This window comes from Pholis gunnellus, assembly GCF_910591455.1.
Source record: "Pholis gunnellus genome assembly, chromosome: 6".
In the NCBI taxonomy this organism is placed as follows: Eukaryota; Metazoa; Chordata; class Actinopteri; order Perciformes; family Pholidae; genus Pholis; species Pholis gunnellus.
In genome coordinates this window covers 15,492,524-15,520,508 of record NC_136532.1, presented here as the reverse complement: position 1 = coordinate 15,520,508, position 27,985 = coordinate 15,492,524, and the positions used below count along the sequence as shown (strand labels likewise).

The window sequence follows — 27,985 nt, the reverse complement described above, 5'->3', positions numbered from 1 at the left end:
CAGGGAAAGTGGGTAAACATCTTATTTTATGTTATTGCACTGACAGATTCTTCATTCAGGCATCTGAGCATCCTTCAGTCTTTGTAGTTTTGGGTGAGGAACTGCAGAGTGGACACAGGCTCTCCCAGATCAAACCTTGTGATGAAGGCCTGAAGATCCCATTTACCTGTGGGAGCAGCATGACACATCAACAAAGAAAGGTATTAGTATTTACAGATATTTGGGCGGGAAATGTACTTAAAACCAAGGTTAGTTTTCAGTCTGATACAAAATTGTTTTGCAGATAATTCAAAACATGTAAGGAGTTTAACCTCAAAAGTTTATTAGACATGGGTTTTTTTTTGTCATACATACATTTAGTGCAGTCTGATCGCAATCACAAGAGTGTTTCTCATGACCGCTCGGCCCATGTTTAAGGGATCTGAGGCCTAACTGAGCAGCACATGGCTCTGGGATGTGAGTCATTGAGAACAGCACTGCTGAAAATAAAACATGTTGCTGTAATGATGGAGGTGGGAACGCAAGGACGTATTGGCAAGAAGATATGATTCAATCGCCTGGACTGTTTTTTTTCCTTCCCTCCCCTTTTAAACAAACACCAGACGGCCATCCGGCTGGTATGACAATATCACTTCTAAGATTTTGACAACCACTGATTCCCTGCAGCTTCTCCTCCCTTTACAAAAAAAAAAAAGACAAATTCACAATTATGATTCCAAGGCAACAAAACCCTGTGTGCTTAAAACTTGCAAACTTCAACAGATTCTAGAGAGAGCGAGTGTCTGTCTGTCTGTCTGTGTCTTCACATGTTTGAGTGTACATACGACAATGCTGTGCTCCACAATCCAGGGAATCGCTGACATTATGGTATTTCCGTATGTGGAGTAATTACATTAACAGCTGCTCAAGAATAGCGAAGGAAAGTTAATCTTTTGAAAAGAAAGCCAACTATTGGAATGGTCCAAATCTGTAGAAAGAATGGTCTCAACACTTGTGCGTTGAGTCTGACTCTGCCTGGATAGAAACGTTACTGCTTTTCACCACTCGTTGCAGCTGCTTTACAGGCCTTCGCTGTAGCTGTTTTTGCCATTAGAGAGCCACATTTCGTATCCTGCAGTATCGCGGGGGAGATCTGGGAGAAGCAATACACTTTGCCGCCGCCACTCGCATCAATGTAGAAACAATTCAGAGGGATTCATTTACATTTCAGACAAAAAGTCTTATTCAAGACCATAATTTCTTCGGCTATTTTCAGAACACATTATTGTATTCAACTCCTATCAAATCGTACACGAGAGTTTCTATTTGTGCATCAAATTATTCAAGTGTTTTAAACATAAAATGACAATTACCAAATTATTACTCAACTATTTTAGGGCTCATGCACCCTTCCTGATCCTCACTACATGTGTAGCTTATGAAGCTGACACCTCGGTGTGTCCGGGTTTGCCATAAGGTCGGGTCAGGCTCTGAGCTCAGCTGGGGAAGGTGATGAATAATAACTGAGAGGTGAACAGATGAGTACCTGAATCCTGCCAAGTCCCCTCTGTGAACGAGGATTGCCTGCAGAAAGGGCTCCAATAATCAAGTGAGGGCAATGGAGTCAAGTGACCTGCCTGTATGATAGGGCATGGCCCCAGTGGCCCCTCTGGCCTGTGCCTCAGTGGGAGATAATGCACCGCCTCTGCAGATCCCCAAACTCCCCTCCATGTCCAGAACAAGGTCCCTCACCCAATTGAGGAAGCACCTTTAAGTGAAACTGATAGGTGAGGCAACAAACTTTATTCTGAATATAGAGGTATAGTCATGTGCCAGATTTGACTTGCATGACAGTCATGCATTATTAGTCAAACTTTCTCTTTCCCTTTTCAGGGGAAGAACCAAACATACAGTAGACATTTCCTCCAACCGAGAATGTCACACTGAAGATCACTTTATTGTGGAGTGACGATCAGACGGAGAGTCAAAACCAGGCGCTGCTTGTAAGGCTTTCCACACATAATCCTGTCTAAAGCTGTGCAATCATTGGGCGCAATCCAAAGTGAGGCAAATTCACAATATCTGGTGCTATCACACTGGCTGGTACCCTGCAAATGCCTAGACTAACAAGTGACCTTAAAATAGGATGGTGTCTGTCTGTTTGTAGTGCAGAGACGCGTTTCTGCCTCTCCCATCTGCCTGCTCATGGAAAGGACAGATAGTGTCGGACCTGAGGGCGATGTTAAAGTCTTCCTGCCTCCCCTTTTGTTTCCACCTTGCTTCTCCGTCTGGGTATGGCAGGAAGATCAGGACTGCTGTGAGGTGACACAGAACTGCTACATTTAGTGGTGTGGGCGGTGTCCCTGTTAAACCTCTTATAGTGTCTCGAAAATACTCAAAACCAAGTGATCCTGTTCATCGCAGTAGAGTAAGAGGAGCCATATCAGGGTAAGAGCTTTACTGAACATTCATATTTATAATAACGCCATCCTAATGTCATGAGGGGGACATTCTTTGTGGGCATCGGAGGTCAGGGGTCAGCCACAGAGCGGTGCCTCCGGAGCAGAGACGCGTCTCGCTCAGAGATGCTTCAGCGGGGCCGACGACTGCTGAGGAGGGACCTGGGTCGAGGAACGGTGTCACGCTGTTTGGCTGCCGCTCTCAGCTCACAGCCAGCTGTCAATATCGCAGCCTACATCGTTACCAATTACACCCAACCGGGGACTGCATATTTAAAGAGATATGTCACATGTAGATTTATATTTAGTTAGTATTCATCACCTGTCACAAATCGCAGGGAATAAATGAAGAATGTATTAAACGACCCAAGCAATTAATACATTATTGGAATATTTGCTGATTATTTTTTTCTTCTGTTGATCAACTAATTGATTAATCAACTAACCATTTCAGATTTTGCTGCTGCTAATGGTTATTTGCATTCCTGATAGTCATTTGGTCCATAAAATGCCCATCACAAGTTCTTACAGTCCGAGGTCATCAAATTCCTTGTTTTATCCGTCCAACAGTCCAAAACAAAATGTTATGACAAAGAAAAGCAGCTAATCAAGTAACTGACTGTAACTACAAAATATAGTAAAAAAAACTTTTGCAATAGATTAATCTGATATTTTCCTGTGGATCTACTAATTGATCAGCTGTTTCAGCTCTTTGATTATTCATTTCAACAGTGAACAATAATATTAAGCTATTCATGGGTGATAGGAGTTGAGGAAAAATTAAGAAACTTTTACCTCGAACCAACAAGCATCTGTTAAAAAAAAAAAACACACAACCAGCCAAAATCCGAAACGTCAAAGTGTTCCTTTAAGGCAGCCGACTCCTGGCTGAAACTCAGGCCTGCTGTAGCAACCAAATCCTGGCTCTCTTGACTCCACGCAGCTCTGATTAATGGTAGAGGCTGTGGGTGGGTGGTAGACATGGATCTGCCCATTACCACACTGCAACATTGCAAATGGCTTCAATTACTGTGGAGTGTGCTGAGCTGGCAGTAGGGGCTCTAGGAGGCAAGATGAGCAACGTACACCATCCAGCAGCTAACTCCACTGTGATCCGTTCATTCACACAACATGATCGTCGTGTACATCCTCTGCTTCGTAATTTACTACGAAAAGAAAGACGAGAACTCATCAATTTAAAAATATTAGCCAATCATTTTGATGCTGTTCTTTTTGTGACCATCCCCCCTTTTCTTGTTTCTGATCAATACAGTTGAGGTCCCATTCAGGAGGCAGGGGCCCGGGATGTGTGAACAGTGCATGTGCAAACTACCGTGTAGGCTGAAACAACATGGCCTCTCTCAAGGCCTCCGTTTCCCTGCCCGGGAAACGCTAACACTGTTTCCCTTGACAAACCGACTCGGTGGCACTGAACAGTAGCAGGACATATTGAGGGCTTGCCAAGTGGCTGACAAGTATCACAAGGGCCTGTGTGCCCACGCCTGCCCCCCACCCTGGCACAGGGGCAGCCTCCAGTCAGGGACAGCCTTCCTGAGCCAGAGTGAAGGGGATTCCCCACGATCACGCCCCTGTGCCTGGTGCCAAGAGCACAGCCCCCCTGTAGTTCCTTGTGTAACAAACCAGCTGTCTCCACAAGTTCACTGACCCACATTCATAACCTTATCACAGGAGGCACAACAGCCCTGCTCCACCTCCCATTGTTTAACCCCTTTACTATTTAAGCGATGGTCAGAGATGAAAAGAAAAAAGACGACAAATTTGCGATGAAATTGAGTCAATGACTGCGCTACTGGAAGTGGAAAACGATCATTAGGAGTCTCCCACCCACGTCTAAATGCTCTCCCTTTGCAAATCACATCAATTAATGTCATGGGCTATGAAAAATGCTCTCTGTGTCATACCACATGGAGGGAGGACAGACGCTAATAAGTGAACATACTTAACGGAGGAGGTGGGGAGACATGGGATTCCCTCCGTTCCTCTTGTCTGTGCGGGAATACCGCGCTCATGGCCAAGTGAAGGCCATCCATAATACAGCAGGTACACCATTGAATTCAAGCACACCAATAATAACTGTAAAATTGAATATTTTTCTATTCATAAAACCTGGCTCGGCTTTCATGTGTCATTCAGCGTCTATTTCCATTATATCCCTTTTTACAAGGGCAGTTATCCTCTCCAGAATTGACCCATCAAATGAGACATTTGATTATCCAAGAGTGAATTTCTTAATTTAATTATAGATAGAACAGTTTGCAAGAGAGAGGATGTGCAACAGCGGGAGTTAAACTCATCCAGTAGATTAAGGATGGGTGGATCCACTCAGTTCAATGACTTCATGATGAGGGGGCAACTTCTGTATTGGAGCTGGATGCAGAAAATGAGTATGCTCCAGTTTATTTTGCACAAAAAAGATATATTAAAATATTCTAAATAGCGGGCTATTATTCATGCTACCATTTCTTCACCCTAACTAGTTCTGACACAGTGAATATTATAACAATACCTTCCCAAATTCGGAGTTTGGGTATGTAAAATACTCCAAAGTACAACTTTGACATTTCTTTTTCCAGAGGTTTCAACATCAAACAGACCTCAGCCTAATATGCCTTGATTGTTTGCTGACATAGCTGTCAAAACTTCAAACAGCAGAGACTGGCAGCTCCACTCATTCACGGCCACACCGCCCTGATCTCCCCTCAAATCACTGGCTGTGACCCGAGTAGAACAGACAGACGAGCACGCCTCCTGTGGGGTACCGCACTGTACATCCAAGTGCAATTGCCCACCTCCAAGAGACTTTTCTTCAGGGGGAGGAAATCTCAGAGAACCTGACGGATAAACAAAACAATAGTTCTGCTTTCTGTCAGACTAACACTGTAGTCTTTTGAAAGACAATGATCTGGTTATAATATCAACAGTAATCAAGGTTGTACGCTGATATACACAGTTCATGTGTACTGACGTGGTCAGGCAGACTCGTGCAGGTCTGCGTGGGAGACTTACTTGTCTCCTTGACCCCTCAGGCGTTAAAACTGTAGCAGACTTACTCACTAACCTCATTAACATTTCCCTTGAATGATCTTTCTAAAGTAACTCCAAAATACGTTGATAAAATGCTCATAATTGTTTTTTGAATTATGCATAATGATGTGTCCTGAGAAAACACAGCCACAGACCAAAACCTGAGCTTTAAGGTGGTTAGATGGTGTCTGGCTGGAGTGTCTCACGACATTATATAATAAATCAAATTACTAATAGCAGCTTCAGTCTCCTAATATGGAAACATTACACCCTAAATAAAGGATTAAGCCCACTCAAACAAATGACACAACACCTACATCAATCTAATGTTGTAAAACGACACAACTTCCTACTGTATGACAGGAAATAGAATCATCTACTTGCTTAAGCTCCCAAAAATCCCTGCAGTAGCCTATATAGGTCGCTAAAACACAAAAAACTATTATGTGGTAAATTTGAAAGGTAGTGTTTGGGCCTGGAGTTTTAATTCCTTGGTGCAATCTTTCTATTGCTGATTCAACAACTAACTGTTGGCAGTTGTGTTGATCAGTGTTGTATGATGGATGATCCTGCAGGAGCCAACATGGCTGTGAGCTCAAGGTGCTGGTGAGCGGAGTCATTACCGCGGGAGGACTTCTCCTGCTCAGTGAGTGACACTGGTGCGTCTGGAAGCTGCTCAAACAACATGAACTGGTAGCGGTGAAAACCAGATTTCTGTGGCGGGGTTGGAGGATGGTAGTCTGCGTGGAAAAACAAAGAATCAGAATCAGGAGAGCTGAGATCAGTGATATTACAATATACTGTACGATTTTCACAATGATGCAACTAACATCTAACAGTGGGCTTAATCTTTGAAATCCTAATTCTTCATCCTCTTTATGAATCTGGATTATTTTTCTAGATTACAAAAAAACAATAGTAGCTGTAGATCCATACAATTGTAACAGTTAATTCCTGGCGTTCTTCAGTCACTCTGGGTTTTGGGATATAAGCGGGCTGGTTTCCCGTTGGATAAATCCTCTTAAATCAACACTGACACTGAAGGACAGTAAACACACAAAATCACTCTCAGGGTTCACATCTGACTCTCAACTCTATTGTTGCCGTTACACTCGCTCACAAATGCTAATTCGGGCAGAACGAGGTGATTGGACGGGTTTATTACAGTCCTGTAACAACCACAGACACCAGATTTATTCCTTTTTGTTTTGTCAGAGCATTTGATTAATTGATTGCTGTCGGGATGTAATGAGAATTTAAACAAATATAACAAATGTGTTTTTGAAGACTACCAACCCTACCTTGAAGCTACTACAAGCATGTTTCAATTTGGGCTAAATTCGGCGGTCTCTGTGGACAAAAGTAAGTAGTGTTTCCGAGCACCAGATTCCATTTAGAAAACCTCTTATTTCACTGCAGCAGGGTCTGACAGTCTGCCCTGCTCACTCCTGGTTCTGGTTCTTCAGAGCCTCCCTTCCCGTCAGTGGGTCCAGCTATACGTCGTGGGCCTCGAGCAGCGTGGTGTCTGTGATGGCTCTGGTTCTCAGGCCCCCCTGGAGTCTGAGCTGAAGGAGTTTCTAATGAACCCGCATAATTTGATCTGATTTTGTTCGAAACCCGGTCGCACCAATGACAGGCATTAAGAATAACTGTATGGAAATCAAATATCTTCTCGCTGCTAGTCTTCCTCACTTATATGGGTCAAAAAGAGGCATCAGTATTAAATTGAGACGGTTCTATAAACAGTTCAAAGTTCCTCGCAGAAACTTTCAGGTAAATTGCTGAAAGTGACAATGAAATAAAAACTAAATGTTAACTAAACAAAAAAAAAAATCTTAAACAACACAAATGACGAAGATACTTACCAGTGAGGGTCTTCCCACGTATCTGTCCTTTCTTGAGCGCATTGCCCTGGTAATTCAGACACAGAGGGACATTTATGACAGATAGTAATGCCAGGTCAATGATCGGTAAAAAAATAGGAACTAAAAATGTAATTAAATTAGACAAGAAAGAAGAACATACAGTGGGACATTACACAGCTTCCTACAACACAACATGATGCCACTTTCCCTTTGTACTGCCACAGCCAACTGTTACACGCTCCCTCAGCTCACTGGTCAGTCCTTGAATTAGCACCCACTACCAACTTCAGAAAGGCGGGAGTAGCCATTTAATTCCAATAGCAATTTTTATTTGGAGCCAATTTTGTCATAGTTTAATAGACATATACTGTCATATTAGATCCATGGATCCATAAAACATTGAGACTTAGGTGATGATTGGAAAGAGACAATAATTTGTCGCTAGTATCTAAAAATAAAAAAGAGCAAATTAAACCACTGAGTGGATTTCTAGGTAGCAATTCCCCATATTATTAATTGTACATCAACTTCCTGTTGCCTAGAAACAGATATCGTGTCACCCGATGTGAAGCGCAGATATTATTCATAAGCATTTTCTACTGTATATTTGTCAGGTTAAACTCCCTCATCCCCAGGAAGCACACAGTTAAGCACCTCGCACTGCAAATTGCACACAGGAATGTTTGTTTAATAGACTTGGCTGCTTATTGCAAGACGGCTGCATCCTCGAGTGGGAGGAAAAGGACTAAATATGTTGTCTGTGAAATGGCCCTAAAACCCACTTGAGGTAAGCATGGAAGTCCCCATCGAAGGCATCAAATATCTGGTCTCAGCACCTATTTCTGTCCTCTGTTTGTGCACACACAGGCTCCCCCCACAGGGTGACAAAGGTACTGTGTTACTCGACAGCATGCAAGGACAAAAGACAAGCAGGATAGTTTTTCTCTCATCTCTTTTGATCCTTAGATAAAATACAGCTGATAGTGATGTGGAAACCTTACACCACATTCTCTTTGGGGATGTGGATTTAACCGACTCAGAGCCTACGATGGTATGTTGTAGATTACCATCTTGGGAATAGTGCAAACACATTTTTCACTTAGCAATTACAATCTTTTTTTTTAAATAGGGAATGAAGATATTACACTGTTGGAAAGATATATTCTTGACAAGGAAATGGGAAGATTTTGCTTTCTGGTCATATGTGGAGATTTAGGAAATTGGACAGATCACAAATGCGGTTTGGAGTTGATCATGATACATGGTGCCAATTAAATTGTTACAACTCTATTGTCATAAGTACATAGTATGTCCTTAAATCCACACCAGATTGACTTCTTTTTTTGAACATAAGTGTTTCATGTACATTTGCCTCTTTCAGTAAAGAAACGTAGCAGCATTAAAGCATGTGTCCTCTCTTACACATCGTCTTATCTATAATTCTGTAACTGCTGTTTAGCAGGTTTAAGTACGAGAGTGCAGAGCACCAGTGTTTACACAGCCTGGTAGAATTCAGAAGATTAGTTTCAACTGTGAGTATCTTCTTCATCCACTGATCAGTGAGAAAAAATGCTTTATTTAGAAATAGCAAGAGTCCTGCAGCCTGCAGGATCCAAACCCATTGCCATAGCAACAGGTAGTCAACATTTCCCCACATCTTAATGTTCGACTCTCGCTCGCTCTCCATGGCACCCTCTGTGTTTTTTAATTTCATTACAATACATAGAGCAACAGCAACTTAATGCAAAAATATAAATCCAGCCAAACAAAAGACAAATGGATCATATGCATAACTCACATAGAACCACATGTATTAATACTCAGATATAAACGTCGTTAAAGTAATCAGTTTTGTGGTTGTGGTGGTTTTAACTGCTCCCGAGCAGAGCTGGTGTCACAGTAGTTGTGACAGGGCAGGGCAGTGTGAGGTCGCTGACTCTTGGTGTTCACTGGGGAGTGACGGACTTGCTCACACTAATCTAAAGGACATTCTCACATGGTGGGCGGCCTCCCTCAGGGACCCTGCTGTGGGGGCGGGACACGGAGCCTGAAAACTTTTGACCACTAAATGATTGACAGCCGCTCGCTGTGTTAATTGTGTTGTTTTTTTTTTTTGTATTAAGAAAGGTTCAGCTTTAAGTGTGGGTTTAAATATGGGTATAGTTCTATTCTTGCAGTATTTTTTTTTATAGGTAGAAATACAAGTGCACAGTTGAAATGTTATGTTTCACAAAAACATAACAATGAAATGCAACAACAGCACGTAGAAGTACTGAAACGATGATATCGATGGTTCCAGCGTTGTTTGAGCGCTTCGAATTCGTCGTAGTTTGACTTAATTAAATTCATCTAATTTCAACTAATCATGGTGAATGATTTTCTTGTTAACCCCACCCGTGCAAAATCTGGGAATGATGTCGTCATAGATTAGTGATATAACATGATTACGAGGCTCACACATTGTCTGTTGTCCCTTAGTTTGGGCTCTCATTTAAGTAATTGCTGCATGGATGGAAGATGACAAAAACTGTATTAACAACTATACACTAAGGATCTTAATATGGATACCATGTCTAGTGACAATAGACATTCCAAAGAAATGAAACCTGATGGATGTCATTACAATAGCATAAAAAGATGAATTAAATCACGGTTCAATAAATATATTTAATAAATATGTAATAAAGCAATGCTGAAAATTTGATGCAAAAGAAGCGTGTTGGTTTCTTGTTTCTTCTTATAAAGTAACAAGATTACTAGAGAATATAAAGAGAATATTCTCCAGTATATCCTACTATGTGTACAAACATTACACATCTGTTTCACAAAATATCTCACATATGTACACTAAATAGTATAACTTGTGCAGTACAGCACACAGGTGCACTGACCGGCCGTAAACCGTTGTATTTTTGGATCACGCTGGCCTCAAGCTGAGGATCAAAGTTACATTACATAAGGCAGATGTCAGAGAGAACAGTAGCTTGGACGATTGTAAATTGTATTGTTTGCTCATGATAAAAATGCAAAGCATAGCATATTATAGAGATATAGATCCACTGGTCACTGATAAGCAACGTGTTTAATCTGAAGCAGTCAACTGAAAAGCAGCAGAATATTAAAAAGTGCATCTTTACCACGAGAGCCCAATAAAGTCCTCACGGCGTCTGTGTCAGTGTTTCAACTGTTGAAGTTATGTCATTTCAACAGCTGAAAGTTGAAAAACACGAGGAACTGATTCATTATCTATGCAGTTACCAAGGAACCCACTATCAGTGTTTCTAGAGATTCTCTCATGTAGGCGCTACATTTTAAATTCACATGTTCATGAGTTACATAATGTCTTCTAGGTCCAATCAGAGAGCTGAATATATACACTACCACCTAATGCTGTGGTCTATATTTACAAGAGTGGACCATATACCAGGGTCACATGAAATATCTCAAATCCATTGTTGTTGTTCTTTATGTTCATATATATATATATATTATATTTATATTGTACATAGTAGTTAAATGTTTCAATGTTTATGCTTACCTCTGTTCTACTTTGTTGTCTTTAATGTCCTTTTTTATATTTTTCTTGTTTATTTGTATATTCTATGTATGTACGTTGAGAGCAACATGAAAACCGGAGTCAAATTCCTTGTATGCGTACGCATACATGGCCAATAAAGCGGATTCTGAAATAAGAAGACAGAGACAAGGTCAGTAGTTTAAAGCAATGTTGCAAAGCATTGATCTGAATTAATAAATAAATCACAAATCACTGTGACTAGATGACTCATTCATCCCAACAGTCATAACAGCATCATTTAATCTACAGTTACCATAAAGTATTATTTACTCATGTGTAGTTGAAGGACAAACCAAAGATGTTTTATTCAACTGTTAATCAAACGAACACAAAGTACTTTGGTTGAGTTCATGTGAGAGTTATTAAGTCAAAACTAAATGAGACTCTTTTACATCTCATACAAGGGGAATACCCATTCTTGTGGCTGTGATAATGAATCACACACTGAGCTGTGTGGGAGAGGCAGAAACTGACAGCGAAATACACTAAAAGCATCAAAATGGATGTTAAGTATTTTACATACTTAACAGAAAAGAACATTATTTAAAGAGGAGCGCTAACAGAGAACCAATGAGCACTGGACTGGACTTGTTAATTCACCCATACATATCAAATGAAAATGTAAATCCAGACCATACGATCAGCTTAATATTTGCTTTGTTCCTAAATGTTAACAAAACTACATTCACCGACGGTTTCTTCATTTGTCTCTGCTCTGTTCAAATGTAGGAGCCATCCGCCGCGATAGACGCCAGAGCTAACTAATGTAAGTCCAGCTGCGGTGTTACGGACATTGCATCGCGCCTCTCCCTGTTGTTCATCGTGGCCCAGCTTGCCTTCATGTTTTACTGACTCTATCTCACACTCTGACTCAGACAAAAGCAGAAAGGATCCCGAAACAACCTACACGTTATGAGCAATGAATAATTCTGAAAATCTGGGAAAAGGCACTGCACCAGAGCTTTTTCTGCGGGTCACGTAATAGCCTGACACTCCAACCACCAATATTCAGCGCAAACAGCTCTCGCTCTCTCTGTTCCAACTGAAACACAAGCGAGGCTTATCCAGACCAACCAATTCATCACAATCCACCCCGTGAAGGAATATGTTCAGAGTTTAAAGCAGCACTGTTACCATCCTGAAAGTCTTGGAAATGATCAGCCTTTTGATGGGACAACGATGCACCTCCTTTGGGTCTGAGAGTGGCCATGGTATCAGCAAGAACTTGCTGAACATTTGAAATGACTAATATACATGAATTGTTAACCCCTCTAGGCCTCAGAGGAGAAGATGAGCTGTGTGTTTGTATAACGTGTCTTCATAACTTCCGCTGGGAATCCTCTGACAAGAGGTAGGAGTCCGCGAGGAGGTGGTGAGAAGGTGCAGGGGTGCGGTTTCAACAGGAATACCCACTTGTCCAACAACCCTTCTCCTTCTCCGTGTGTGGGAGAGTGCTTCCCTTTGTCAGTTACTCATGCACCTCCTTGTATATACACACACACACACACACCACTTCCCTCCTCCTCCCTTGCACACCCTGTAAACCCACACCTACGACAATCAGCACCCACGTCCTTCTAATGCAGTTCTGAGAGCATCATTCTCCCTTTTACTTGCAGTCAGGCTAACAGACGGGGAGAGAGAGCATGACAGATGGTGTTCACAGCTCTATTTCTGAGGCTGGACTTGTACTGCCACAGCACCCCCCTCCACCCCCCCCCTCGCCTATTCCACTCAAGCCAAGTGCTTATGACTGCCTCCTTATCTTCGCCTCAGTAATCAGCCCATTCATTTGCAGGGTTATTGTGAATTAAAAGTCTGCGTCTCACAAGGATCCTCACCGTTTACAGGTTAAACACAGTGAGGGTTTTTTTTTGAGGAAGAAAAGACATTGAATATGTTCGTAACAACCTCATTTCTTTAAATCTAAAATGAGATTCTCTGGTATAACGGGTGAAAAGAGACCACCTGATATCGCCTGACTTTTGAGTTTACGTACAAAAACAGTATGCAACAGTTTACTGACAAAAAAATGTAGCTGTAAAGCAGTTGTTAAGTAGAATAAGTGTCCACTGTCAGATGCTTACTGCCGACACTATAGTCCCATATATCTACAGCAACCCTAAACTGGAGTAGTGGGTACTCTGAATTTGATTTGCAGTGCATGATGTCTTCATCCACCTTACTAGTGTCTAATATTCTGCAACCTGGAGTTAATGCTTCTGGATTATGGTCTATCGGTCCTCCCTGACTATGGCAGCAACAGCGGGTCATTCTGTGTAATGGTCTGGGCTGCCCCTCAAACATTCCTCCTCGAATTCGACAGGTATATGGTCATCAAACCGATGCACCACGCCTGTGCCACACTTTCTAAAACTACAGGACAAAGAGTCTCCTGACCTTCGGAAGAGGCTGGAAGTTGATGCATTACTCTAGATATGATGGTCAGGAGAAACCACCTCCCTACCATGGGATATATATATATATATATATATATGTATAGACACACATATATTGCTCCTGTATCTGAGGTGAAACACAGAGACTGAACCCGGTGCTGATGAATGGCATCAGAGCCCAGCTAACAGATGGCTTCACCCTTTCAACTGCACTGCAAACTTAAGCTACATCATATTCCTCTCCTGGTGCTCTTCAAAAGCCCATGCAGGTCACGATCAGCTGGGACCTGCCATCTCCTTAAAGATGGCACACAAACAGACCTTGGCAAAGCCCAGTGCTGCATGAACTGGGAGTAATGTCAGCCTTTATTTTACAGCTCGCAAACTTTACATCTTGGTTGAGCAGATGGTCGATGTGTACGGCGTGTACGAGGTATGTTTTTTTCATGTTTTGCAAAGTACAAGTACTGTATTGATGTAGTTGCTCCCCCCCCCCCCCACTCCCACGTCCCATCAAAATAGGGAAAATATAATAATATCAATTAATTAAACTTAATTAATTTCCACAGTTAACACATAAAATAAGTGATACTGTATCGGTTCAATTCTAATTTTTAACACAGATTTGTTAACAGCTACATTTCTTTAAAAAAACAACACGAACATAACACTAAAAATCATTTTTTTCTGGAGTCTCCAGCTAAGGTGAATGAGCCTGAGTTGTGAAAAAGCCTAATGTGCTTGAGTCTGAGTTGATTGGTTGGTAGAGCACCCTAATGGAGATCAGCTGAGCGGGATGGATTGGCCTCAGCAGGACAGGGTGAAAGCCAGTGGGGGAGTCACCCATGATCTGCTTCAGCGCTTCAACAAATTAACCCACTTAACAATAGCTTGCTGGACTAATGGGTTTAGTAAAGAAACTCATTTGGCTTTGGTAATGAACTGAGTTGGAAACATAAACAGTCCAGTTATTAAGTGAACTCCAGCCATCACTGACATCACCCGACACACTGGGATGCACCAAACCGACACGACGCCGGTCGGGCTCATTAGTAGGGAAGCATACTATTACTCAAACCACTGACTTAAGAAACTAGCCACCCAAACTCATTATCACACTCATCTATTCCGTCTAATTTGCATAAATTACAAATCTGCCTCAACAAAGTGGCCGTGCTGGGTCGGTCATCTCGTTCTCATGGAGCAGATTGGGCCTAACAGGGCAGAGTGGAGGCCACAGCGAGAGCGTTTTAATAAGATAATTTCCTCCAACCTGGATGCTGCTTCCGAGCCCTTACAAGCTTGTGTGTGTGTGTGTGTGTGTGTTGGTAAGTATGGGTGCTGATGAGTCTGTACTTTAGTACTGTTGAGGGAAGCCCAAGCGTGAGTTCCCAAGGTAACAGTCGGTTTGAGTGGGGGCTGGCTGACTCATTTGAAGGGAATCCTGGAACCTGAACACGGCTGCCCACTCGCCCCACCCCCAGCTTCATCAGCACAACAAGCAAACAAGGCTCTGACATGTCCCCATGTCGGGCTTCCCACTGACGGGGGTGGCACTGGAAAATCCCAGCCTGAGCTTGCCTACAAGTAGCATCAGAAGACACGCACACAGAAACACGAGGCCTTGCTGCTCCACGGCTACAGCGGTGTTCGGTGGTAAGAAGAGAAATCCGTGGAGATAGTAAATTAATAGATTATAATAGACAAATACACCCAGGCACGTTCTGAATTTTGATTAATACATGAGAGGACGGGGGAGATGTAAGGGGGTGGGGAGAGTAAGAGGAAGATTAAGCTTATTAAAACTGTCAATGGCATAGAATTAAAACATTTCTTTTTCTTTTTTTTTGTAAGTGTGAACGGTGACACAAAATAAATGAGTATTGAAACCTTGTGGGCCCGTGCATGGAGGAGGAGAAAGAGAAGTGAGAGGAAGAGGTGGAGGATGAAGGAGGAGTAGGTGGACAAGAGAACGAACTCTTTGCCCACACAATTAATCTAATTATTAAGAAATTAAAAGAAATCAACAGGCGTGTAATTGACCACTTAATTAGTCCAAGGTCAGCCTATTCTTTTGACTTTGCAAGGACTGTGGGCCATGGCGCAACAAAACAGCGAAATTTGGCTGAAATGTCCTTAAATTGCAATGACTAGATAGATAGATAGTTACTTTATTAATCCTGCAAGGGGATGTTATTTTTTATTTTTTAAACAGCCACAAGTGTTTCCACACAGACGTGGCATAGTTTTCTAAATGTATAATAACTGTTTTATGTAGCATTAATGCAATGTTGCGTTATTCATAGAAAACAAAGGCAACATCCCATTTAAAAACTGAATAATAATTCTAAAAGCAGTAAAATCTGACCATCAAACAAAAACTGAACACGTAGTCAGTAATCCTTGCTGTTAAGAGCAGCCATTACATTTGCTTCTGTCCGCCGTTGTGTCTGTTGATAACTCGATAGTTCATTCAGTGTCTTTAGTCATTAACAACTGAGAGCTGGTACAAAGGGATTTAAGAGGCAGCATTACTGTTTTGAATCGCTGGATGTTTAATTCTTCTATTATAATTGAGGTAGGAACGAGACAGAGGTTATGGTAACTGCTGGAAACCTGTCCCACTTCACAGAAAGGTTAATGAACCTTACAAGTCCTATGGGAGATGGAGTATGCTGTTAATTTGACAAACGTGGGAAATAAATGCTTTTATGCTTTTATTGACGGTGACCAATAGCGGCCTTTGCTGAAATGAAAGGTTTTAGTCTTTTGGGTGCTTTGCTATGAGGCAAAACAATAATGTGGAATGCATTTGTTGGAAGAAACTAAGTACATAATTGTTTGAATAGCAATTTCCGGCCAAAAAGCATCTTCATTATTAATTCCTACTTTTGGGGAATATACTGCGCAAAATGTACAGTAACCTAATTCATGTTATGAAACATCTGCCTTTATTCTGAATACATTTGTGGCAATGAGGGATTTATAAAAAAAAAAAGCTGTATTTTAAAATCTACATATTTTCAAAATCCATTTTATGCATCGTTGGTCTGGATGGCATTTTAAGAGGGCATCAAGGGTATAATATACTGAAAGCTGGAGAGGAACATGCGCAACAGTGTTGGCGCTAACCTGATTGGGTCTGTGGGTTCGAGGGATTCAACGCAAAAGGTGGCTGTGATAGATCAGGACAGAGGTTTCAGGCACAGGACCAACTCTGTATACAGTATGCATGATTAAGAGATTAAACGGATAATCTCCTTCACATTCAAAAGCCTGACGGAGGCAGGGATCTGGTTTCACAGATAGACTTTCACCATGGCTTAAATCTAACCAACAGTTCAGATAAACGTCCAAGTTCATCAGCTGCTTAGAGCTTTGTCGTTTTTTTTAACGATCTTATAGGTGACACAAATTTCGGTGAAACTCGTTACACTATGACTCTTCTCAATTACAAACATGGAAATCTTTCTGGAAGAATCAAACAATTGATTTATCCAAGCATCTTCAACAACTCTTTGTTCTCGTCAGCAGGTGACATTAATGGCTACTCGACAACAAAATCTTTTTTTTTACAAACTCAAATTTGTAATAAAAGATGACCAGTTTTCTGAACTACTGCCCTACATGGTTAGGAGATGGATTACTTAAAAGGTGCATCATAGGAGATTGGGGGCAATTCTATTGCCTCTCAACAGCTCTCAACATGGCGCCGCGTGATCTGGTGGCCCGTAGCTAACGGTGCTAACAGCGCTAAAAGTACAAACTATAGCCAACGTGCTGACAGAGCCAACAGTGAGTGAGCTAACCAGATGGTTGGTGCCACACTTCTGCAGTCGGCAGAACGGCGTTATCAGCTGTGACGGCCGAATGAGAGTAGGGGCGGCCGTGAGCTAACCAGTGGGGCACGCTCACATTCACAAACATGCACTAAAAGCAAAGCAAAGAGAAGCTCGCATAACAACACACACAGAAAAAGAGTAACTTCAGTCTCTTCTCCGGTAGACATTACTCCACTTTATCTTTACATAGCTAATAGTGGATTGCTGCTATACTAACGCTCTAAATATCGTATATTACTCTTTTACAGGTAGTGGTTGACTGTGACTAAGTACATGTACTCAAGTACTGTACTGTAATATAATTTAGAGGTACTAGCATACATGTGTATTTTCATTTTTTTTCTGTTATCATACTACTACTCCACTAAAAAAGTACAATTTGAATGCAGGGCTTATGATGATAACTCATAATAGCTGATCAGAAAACCCCACAGTTCAGTGGTGTTCAGGTCAGGTGCGATTGTTACAATGTAAAGACAGCTCTCTAATATAAGTCTTTAATCTGAGGCAGCGGTTTAACTGGTATTCGACTAGTCAACGAGCAAAACTATAACCGTCCTAACCTTATAGACTCGTCTAAGACTGTCCTAATCTTATTAGGACCGTCTGAAACCGGCCTTGGTCTTCTTCTTTTTGATACCCCCTCTCTTCTGAGACAGCTCGCTCTCTCCGTCTCTCACTCTTTCTTTCTCCCAGCGATACTATGGGCACTGTTTCCTGTTCCTGTGCGCACAATGTTTGCCAGAGGAACACACAAGAATCTGAGCTCCACAATCCCTCTTAACCTTTGACCTTGGCTTATTGTTACCTGTGAGCAGCACTGTGGCAAACATGTTGTACAAGTACAGTACAGCCCTGCAAGCTGTTTGTGTTCTGCAAGTATGGAGGGCAGGGGAGGAGGGAAGGAAGAGAGGGAGCTATTTAATCCCCCCCAAAGGAACTCCCCTCTCAACCCGTATCGTGAACTCACAGGCAAATCGCGTTGCTGGAAGGCACACCACACACACACTGCTGTCTTTTTAATTTCATCAGCTGAAAGAAATCTATACAGTGCTTTGGAATCAGACTGAGCTGCGGAGAGAAGTGAACTATACAGCACCCTGGAATGTAAACAGGTTTCTCACCAAGTGTAGCATAAAAATACCACAGTGTAACAAACCTCTTGGCTATGATAATGGTCAATAGTACAGATCAGAGGTCTTGGGAGATTTTATGGTTGTTAGTCTTACAGCATATCAATAAGAACAAGTTGAACAAATCCAGAGAACAATTCAGAGGAAAGGCAGTAATGGTACACAAATTATTCAAGTGGAACACGGATAGAATGTTGGCTTCCACTGAAAGCATTGTATTGATGGTGGCTTTTCGCTTGTCATTAACAAAAGCATTATCTCATGGAAATATTAGGAACGCTGTCATTAAACCCCATGCAGTCAGCTGCTTGGTTAGGAATAGATAGGGGCCATAATCTGCAGAGAATGGACTCATCTCTTGTGCAATTTTTGTAATTGTCAAGTACTGAAAAATACATGAAAGAATTATGATTTAATATTCATAAAACTGAGCACACATCTACATGTAATTGCCAAACCTCCATCACTAAGCTTTGATAACAATGATGGCCAGAGTTTTGAGTATTTTTATAAAATCATAGTAGATTCTGGTATGTCAGTGCACTTTATTTTATTATGCCGAATCTGAGATGCCACACGAGTTCTAATTATTTGTTCATAACACAATATAGTTCTTTGACCTAAACTGCAGTTTTCTAATTTTGTAGTTTGGTATAACTTTTGGAATACAAACAATCCTAATCAGCACGCAGAGTTAGACAGGCCACTATAATATCTGCCAACTTTGCATTCATAGCTGTCACACTTAATTATCATGCCAAAATAAAAGAAAATACATTTGCTGCAGGAGGTCTTTTGTGAAGTCTTTGTTTTTGTGTACAATTAACTGGCAAGCATACTATATACTTAAGTATGGGCTATTTTAGGTGAGCATAATTGTTAGTGAGTTGTTTTTATCAGCATGCCTCACTCCCCTTCACTGCACCCTATCAGGAGACACCCCTAAGAGGAAGCGTTTTCCACAGCCGCGGCCCCGGCAACCCCCCACTAACCCTGACATTTGTTCTTTTACCCGCCCCTCTCTCTCCCCCCTTCTGGTTTCCATGTCTGCTTTTTCCCCCCCCCAGATCCATGTCTGTCAAAATTGACCAGTTTACAGGGGAACAGGTAGGCAGACTCCCATGAGCCCCCCACCTGTACCCTGAAACACATGAATTTGCACGCGGGGCCGACTGCCAGAGATCCTGCTTTACTGACTGAAGTGGAGGGTGTGTGTGTGTGTGTGTGTGTGTGTATGGGGCGGGTGGGGGGGGGGGGTATGACAAAGACGACAGCTTGTGTGGGGGAACATTGTCTGCGGCTGCGACTAGAAATCTTTTCAGGAAAAACAGGATTTTATACACAATGGTCGTGGGTGTGAAGAAAGGGGGCACATATTAAAAGAAGCGCCTTTATGTGTGCAGAGCTACTGGTTTTAAACTGCATTTGCATGGAGAAGGTCCAATCTGTTCTTTTTTTTTTTCCTGCTAGGCTATAGTGTGACAGACTGGATCAAATGGGGCTTTCCAGGTTGTCCTTGTTTTCTTGGAGACTAATCATGATTTACCCAGGATGGTGTGCAGGGTACGCACTAATGTAGCACACTGGCACAAAGTAGGCCTACTTCCTAAAATAAATGTGGAAGTGAATGCATTTCTTTCTCCACAAGAAGGGGACTAGATTCACGTGGTAAAATCAATAGGAATTTAGTTTTCTTAGAAAAACTATTAAGAAACATGTGAAAACTATAATTTATGGATGATCGTTCCCTCGCTGCCCAAAACAGCATTCACAGCTTCCATAGCAGCTCACGTTCTTCATGCAGTGAAACCTCCTCAATCGTCTCACCAAGGCAACCACAGCAGGGAGGTCAGTTGTTATAGAGATGGCAAGGCTTGGTAGGTTATCAGCTACAGTATCGCGTGTGTGTGTGTGTGTGTGTGTTTGTTATATGTGAACGGGGGATGGAGCTGACAATTGAGCGGAGGATTCTTATGTAATTCTCCCTTTAGGTGGCGGAGAACAGTGAGAGCAGCAGCCCACACTGAAGAAGAAGAGCGTGTTTGTTAATAAGCTGAAAGTAAGACGAGATCTATCGTATTATTACGGGATGTTTGCACACACAAGACCAGGGGGGTCCAGATGTAGCAGAGCCACAGTGACAGCAAGTTCAGGTATTAAGTGGGCCCCCACTAATCAGCGGTACCTTTTAAAACTCTTTCACACATGCACACAAATCTGTGCATGCAGACAGCACACACACACACATACACACACACACGTAAACCCACATGAAAACCCCTTAAAAAAGGTCAAAAAGCTTAAAAAAAAAAAAAAAGATGCCAAGCTAAATGTAAAAAAGCCAAACTAACAAACACTAGCATCCTAATGTGTTTGAGAGGTTGAGAGGGGAGTCTGATGAGGTTTAGTGAGGGAATGACTTCCACAAGCTGAACTCCATGTAGTACCACCTCTGACATTTGTCTGGCTGTGGCTGACAGCAGGATGAGCGCCGCTCTAAATGTTAAGCACCTCCAGCTGAGCCTCCATGTTAAGAGCTATTGTTGACTTGTACTGAGGGAGGATTTGGATATTTAGGAAAAAAAGATAAATGACCCGCATGGAAAACTTTATCAGGGTCAAACTAATTCAAGCTGCAATATGAAATGTATAATACTAAATAGTTTAGTACAAAGTTGTTTTCTGACTTCTTCGTAATTGACGAAAACATTTCTTTAAGTTCTGGCATAAGTCTTAATCACATACTTAGTTTACTAACTTCTCACATGTATATCTTTGACAACAATCTGTTCAAAATCTTTAAGGCACTAGTAACAAAGAACATGTGTTTATGCTGTCAGTTTAAGTTTAAACAAAGGATGTCAACAGGTGCACAAAGTGGAGTTTAGATTGGATAAAGTTGCTTCGTATGACTTGGAGACAGGAGGCACGTCTGTGTAAAAGTTTGTGAAACCATAAACAGGCAAACCGTTAACCTGGGTTATGAGCATGTTTAGCAACTTTCGAGTGAAAAAAAAGAAAAAAATCACATTAAAAAGGAAAATTTTTCAATTCGTTTGCGCCCACCCCCTTGTCATAAGATATGGATGTCCCGTAAGGTTATTTGTGTTTGCTGGGAAATGAAGTGCTCAACTGGATTAAAAACATACTGCATATGTTTGGAAATCTGTTTCCCTGGGCGTATGAGTGGAGTGAGCGAGCGTGAAGCAGCAGCTTGCGTCTCCTCCAAGAGAGAGGGCAGACACTCTCATCATTAGCTGGGCTACAATGTGCTCCTCTACCTGCTCCAATCTGCACAGCCAGGCTCCACTCTGACGCCAGACAGATGTTCCCAGCACGAGGTGCAAAGTACGGAGAGGGGAAACGAGAGTGAGCAGGAGAGAGGCAGAAGAATGGAAATATTCAGCAGAGTACACAATAAGAGTTTAATTATGAATAATACCAATGGTTCTTTGTTCTCACAATGAAGCTAGCTATGGTTTGTCTGGCCTTTTGGGAAATTGTTTTTGGCTTCCATATGGGGGCAGCTGTCTGTCAAAAAAAAAGAAACACTTAAATCATAACATGCCACAGAAGAGATAATTACAGGATAAAGAACAATGCAATTGTGTATGTTTATTTGCAATACCGAATATTGGCTTTTGCAGAGGTTAGAAATATATTTTCAGCACTATCATTTGCTGCAGCTCAGACACTAATGACTTGTGTGACATTTTTTGCAAAACTTGACATCAACCTGATACAGCTTGTTCCTCTGTGACATGAACCATTGTTGTTCCCAAAAATATGAAATGATAATAAATGAGCGATATCATCACAATGACTGGCACATGGTATTTCTCCATTATGATTAAAGCTACACAAACGATACTGTTTGGAGGAAGAACAGAAGAGGCGCGTGTGTGTGTGTGTGTGTGTGTGTGTGTGTGTGTGTGTGTGTGTGTGTGTGTGTGTGTGGGGTGGGGGGGGGGGGGATAACAATGACAAAATAACACCAGTGTTAACCTTTTTAGGTAATAAATCATTGCATAAAATGCAATGAGGGGTTACACGCCTTTTAGTTTGCAGTTAAAGGACATCTTGAGGTGTGGAGCAGACGATCTCTGCAGGCTGCAGAATTCACAAACACAAAGCCAGCTGGTCTGACACAGTCACAATACTTCACTGTTTGTATTTGCCTGACCAGCAGCAGAACACAGGCTCTGTTCCCCTTTTGGGAGCTGCTACAACAGAGATGGATGTTAAAGCATGCAGATCCCTCATGCACCATAATAATGAGCACAGCACACTGTGTGCTAAACTGTCCAACTGGCCTTCAATTAGCCAGGGAGAGGGAGTTAACAAACACATGATGGCTTCCAATCCAAAAGACCTTATTGTAATGAATCTGGAAATGAAGAAGCCCTGACTGAAGAGGACACTGAGTGACTTCAGCCTGAACAGCTCACGACGGATCATGAATCTCTGGCCTTATTGAAAATGAACCTCATGTTGCTTGTAAATAACAAAACTGCAATGCAATGAAAACAAACAACAACAAAGCTTACGGCCTGAATGCGTTTGCATCTGTTGGATATATACATATTGTGTACTTTCATTTTTCATAAAATCCTTTTGGAAATAAAATAATTTGAGGCACAGAAAATTTCATGCAGACAAAACCCTCGGAAGACAAACCTCATACATCATCACAAAAAGTAAGAAAAGAAATCCATGAAAAGCTAAGGCTATACGTCGCTATTTAAAAGGGGATTTTATAGAGATAGTGAACACCAGAGCAGGAAAGAGCTGTAGCACTCAGTTGTAAGTTCATATTGCATCATGTCGACTCACAAACCACCCAAATTATAATGAGCAAAGTAAAAGTAAGCCCCAGTGCTGTATTTATATAAGCTGCCTCTATTCAGATACTAATGATTTGCTTGTTACAGTAATTATCGCTGCGAGACCATACCGGAACATCTGCATTGGTTTAGACTCTGGGAGAGCAGACAGAGGGAGGGAGAGGCTCACAATCTGGAATTCGACTTTGAGAGCTAGACAACAATCTGTTGATGGTTATTTTGGTAATTGTCCATAATTGATAAAAAAAACAAAAAAACACGGGGTGTGTTGGAGAAGATTCTAAATGACTGTTTCTGTAGCTCAAGGAGGCAGTTGCAATAAAAATGCACATAGATCATCTATTAATGTGAGTTCTAACAAAAAGTGGACAGCTGGTGGAGACACCTAGCCACACAGTTTACACTTAACTGCTGGAGTAAACGGTTTTCGGCATGATAAATGATATAGCGCTATAAATCAAAGATTTGACACTGGACAATAACTTGTCTAGTTGGGTGGCTATTGTGCATATTTAAAATGTGTGTTGATTGTTAAATGTATCTACTTAAGTACACAGATATAGTTAATAAATTAGTTATGCTATTTATTGTGCCATGCACGTACAAATGCAGAACCCACACAGACTTATAAGAGACCAAAAAATTCTGCCACAGAAATGCAAAACAAGTAAACATCTAAAAACCAAACCAAAGCAAGCAAGAAAGCCAAAGCCAGTCAAGGTTTCTGGTGATATATCTACAGCTAGCCATGGCTAAAGTTAAATTAACTTGATCTGTTTCCTGTGCCCACATAAATACGATATAAACTAAATAGGTCGTATCTATGTAAATTATTTATTGTTGGAAAGCAATCAGTCTAAATTGACATGCAATGAAGGCATTGAATCCTCTGTTCGGTTACTCGGACAGAGTTTCCTCCAGTGTATGAAAAGCCCGGCGTAACGTAATCGAGTGACTGCTCGACACAGAGAGCGTGTGTGTGTGTAACGGTGAGTATGATGTGATCAGTTGCCTTATAGATGTGAGTTTAGCACTGCAGTCTGTGTACAGTTTGTTTGACTGTGAATAATGATGAAAGTGAAGTGGGTTAGCCAATGGATGTACAAAGAGAACTGAATACAGCGTCCCATTCATTTCTATTAAAGGTGCTAAGTGGCACATGAAGCAAAAATGGGGCCCATAGAGAAAGCGCATTGGCGTTTCCTTCAACCCGGCCTCCCAGCCCTCGGTCCAGCCACGTTCCCAGGCTGAACGAATAACTCTGGATTACAACTTTGAGAAACTAATGATTTAAATAAGCATGGCATCACGTGACGGACCCATAAACTCTAATTCCATTCAGTTTGGCCACTATTTAAAATTGGCTTCAAAGCCCGGCACTCTTCCTGGAGGCTTGGGTTAGCCACGAAGCTAGCAACAGCTAGACGCACTATGCTCTGTTTGTATCCGAAAAACACAATGTTGAATGTGAAAATGTCAGCAATAGCATCATGTTGTATATTTCATTTGTTACGGTCAAAAAGTGACGGACATCTGATGAAAATAAATCTAGTTTTTAAAGTCATCGTAAGAACAGTAATGGTATTATTAAGTACTCATATCGGTCCTCGGTATCGGCAAGTACTCAAATGTAAGTACTTGGAATTGGTCTGCAAAAAGTAGTATCAGTGGATCCATAAATGTGTGCATATAACATAAACATGTTCTCTTCCTAAAACAGAATTTATGTTTTCATAATCATCAATACAGAAAAAAAGGTCCGAAGGTAAGGACATCTTACAACAAATAAAGCTGCCTGTTTCTATAGCTAATGCTAAATCCGGCCTCGCATAAGGCTCCACACTAGTTGTGGACGAATACTAGAAGTATGTGTACAGTGTGTGGCAACAGCTCTCTCTGTGGTTAAAGAGGGTTTTGGCGTGGCTGACTCATTGTGAGGAGATCCTCAGCACATGTTGTGATGAGTGAAGAGCTAGCTAAATAATGCAGCTCAAAGCAAGGTGAGTGATGAGTCCACAATAAACAAGGTAGCCGCAGTGTGCCCTCGTTCTGTTGCAATCGCTGCTCTAATGAGACCTGGGCTGAAGAAATCTGCGGCGCCGTGTTGCTCAGTCCAGCCTGACCTCGCTTCACTCTCAGCTGAATTAAGGAAATCTTCTACCTTCTTAGCTGTGGCTACGGATAAAGAATACACACTAATTATTGAATCATCCACAAACTAGGGCAAGACTGCAAGACCTTGGACTAATGAACATATATATATATATATATATATATATATATATATATATATATATAAAACAAGAATATGGCTGCTGCAGCTCGAGCTGTTTGACGAGTGAGGATCAAAAACACTGATCCACTTGACATTTGAAGGCATGACCCCTGACTTTAGCGAAAGAAACTACTTTGCTTAACAAATAATCTACCATCAAACACAAAGCAGTTTAACTGTTATTGTAAGATACTTCACTCTCCTCACATACAAAAGACTCTCACTCGCTCTCTCTCTATATACACACACACACACACACAAATTTATAAATTCAACTACATTGCTGTCAAAATCACAACTGCGCTGAAACAAAATCAAACACATTCACATCGACACTTGAAAAAACAAAACTGAGGTTGTGTGATGTGACCTGGTCAATTAAACACCTCCCACTACAGGTTGGCATCACTCAAAAGGCTCATTAACCCTTCTGACCAACCACCAGTCACAAGCAGAAAAACATCCCATCACATTGGCCAATCCCTACATGGACAACGCAGGTCAACACCCACACGAGTGACAGGAAATTGAATTGCTCGAGAGAATGTGGTCCGTCTGAGCACTTGAAAGACATTTGTTTATTCACAGCTGGTCTCATGGCCAGACAGACTTTATGGGCTTAAAAATAAGAAGCAAAGGTGATGCCTAATGCCATTTTAGAAAGTGGAAATTACTCGGTTTTTTTTGTTTATCATTTATGTATGCGAGTGCTATGAGGTAAACATCCTTACAGGAAAGCAGGAATGCGGTTGCATAAATCATCTCTAAAGCGCAGCATCACAAAATTCTAAATTCATAGCCGTTGAAAGGTTTGCTAAAATATATGTATCCCAGATACATCACATTTGGATCTTCGAATCAATGTGGCATTTACTTTACTGCACAACTACGCCTTATAAAACGAAACGGGAGCAGTGATACATCGCCGAAGCGTCTTTGTGTGGTTGTTTTTCAGACCACTAGTCTTAATCTACTGGGTTGATCTCCCGGTTCCCGCGGGATTATAAAATGTCTGCAAACCTCCCAATATTTGAGGCAATCAACAACTCAACACGCATTTGGCGTTAGAATGCAAGAATGTGAAAACACACAAACGAATGGATACAAAAAGGAGTGAAATATGAAGAGAAATAAGGGGATCGGAGCGGTGCCCATTTCGGGGGTGTAAAATATGGAGAAGTGTGGATCATTGGGGGAGCTGCTCTGCCTGGGGGAACAGATGAAGGGAGGACACTCTGCCAAGATCTCTCCACTGGAGGGGGAGCTGAGGGACTGGAGCTCTATGGGAGAAAGAGTGTGCGCCTCGCATGCTGCTCTCCTCAATCTCAGTCTCACACGCCTGCATTGACACGTCCCAGGCTCTCTGCAGCAGAGGGAAATTGCTGCTGACAGGGCCTTGCAAACTTTCACAGCCATTTAGAAAGACTTACTCCCACACTTTTGTCACAGGCATTTATTGCACAAGATACATGATATGAAAAATTAACATTTTTTGAACTTGGCATCCCTTTTCCACCAAGTTAGGCTTTAAAAACCATTCATAATTTTCCAGCCTTGCGATCGGCCCCAGTGCAGATGTAAACACGAGACACGCCAAGTGAGACCCCGAGATTATGAAAATGCACAATTTTCAAGAAAAAAAAAAATCCAAAACGCTCCTTCATAGATTTGTACCATATGAGCTCCTAATCCAATAACAAATGCTGTCCGTGTCCCCATCACTAAAACACAGGAAGCTGTTTCTAAGAGGGAGCAGAGGTTACTGCAGACTCTTACTCTACCTGTATGTCCACGACCAGCCAGTGCCTCCAGTGAGCAGATGTTGGCTCGGCGCGGCTCGGAGCGTCAGGATCAACCATCGCCAGAACATACATCTTATTCTGCAAACAAAAAGGGTTATTCATATATTACTATTTTTAATACAGATAACGTGCTTTACTACAGTACCACACACATGGAGATTGGCCGAGAGGCAGCTCCAGTAACGGCGGTACCTGATCTCGTTCGCTTTCTAAATGCAGCCGTGTGCTGTTTGTGCTTCACATTGCCCAAGGCTCGGCAGACATCTCTGCAGCGAACAACACTTAGTTTAAATACTTCAAAACAGATGCTTCATTTTACTTTCTTACTTAATTTACTGTACCTAAAAAGAGTGAATTTGATTCTATTCATAAAAATTGCTGCTTACTTTTTATGATGTTACTTATTTTCTTGACTGCGTACACAGAGCTGGAAAAACACGGTTCATACCAGAAGGTGGGGTTCGCCTTTTGTTGGCTTGACATATAAACTTAACACAGTCTGACTTCAGCTGTCAAGGCTAAAATGTTCCTTAGAAGAATAAATATGTCACAAGACAATATTGTTGTAAAAAGCATGAATTAAAACGGTTATACAAAAGGCAGCAATGTACATGAGAATATGTCCTGTAGCCATGCTAACACCTACTGCAGTACAGTCTGATAGCAAAAGTACAGCTCTGTTGTTCCTTAAACTTAATATCATTACTGTGACATCAATAAAATGACAAGATTTTGGATCTGGTACCAAAATCCTCTCGTTAACAT

At 41.6% G+C, this 27,985-nt stretch overlaps 1 protein-coding gene across 1 annotated transcript; it reads right to left on the bottom strand.

Annotated features, from left to right (window-relative positions):
• Positions 1-74: 74 nt before the first annotated feature.
• On the bottom strand, positions 75-27,292 carry pebp4 (phosphatidylethanolamine binding protein 4; the record flags this gene model as incomplete). Its single annotated transcript, XM_079160908.1, has 4 exons — positions 75-166; positions 6,107-6,223; positions 7,349-7,394; positions 27,200-27,292. The coding sequence occupies 4 exons, from the start codon at positions 27,290-27,292 to the stop codon at positions 75-77; spliced, it is 348 nt and encodes a 115-aa protein (XP_079017034.1).
• Positions 27,293-27,985: the final 693 nt, after the last annotated feature.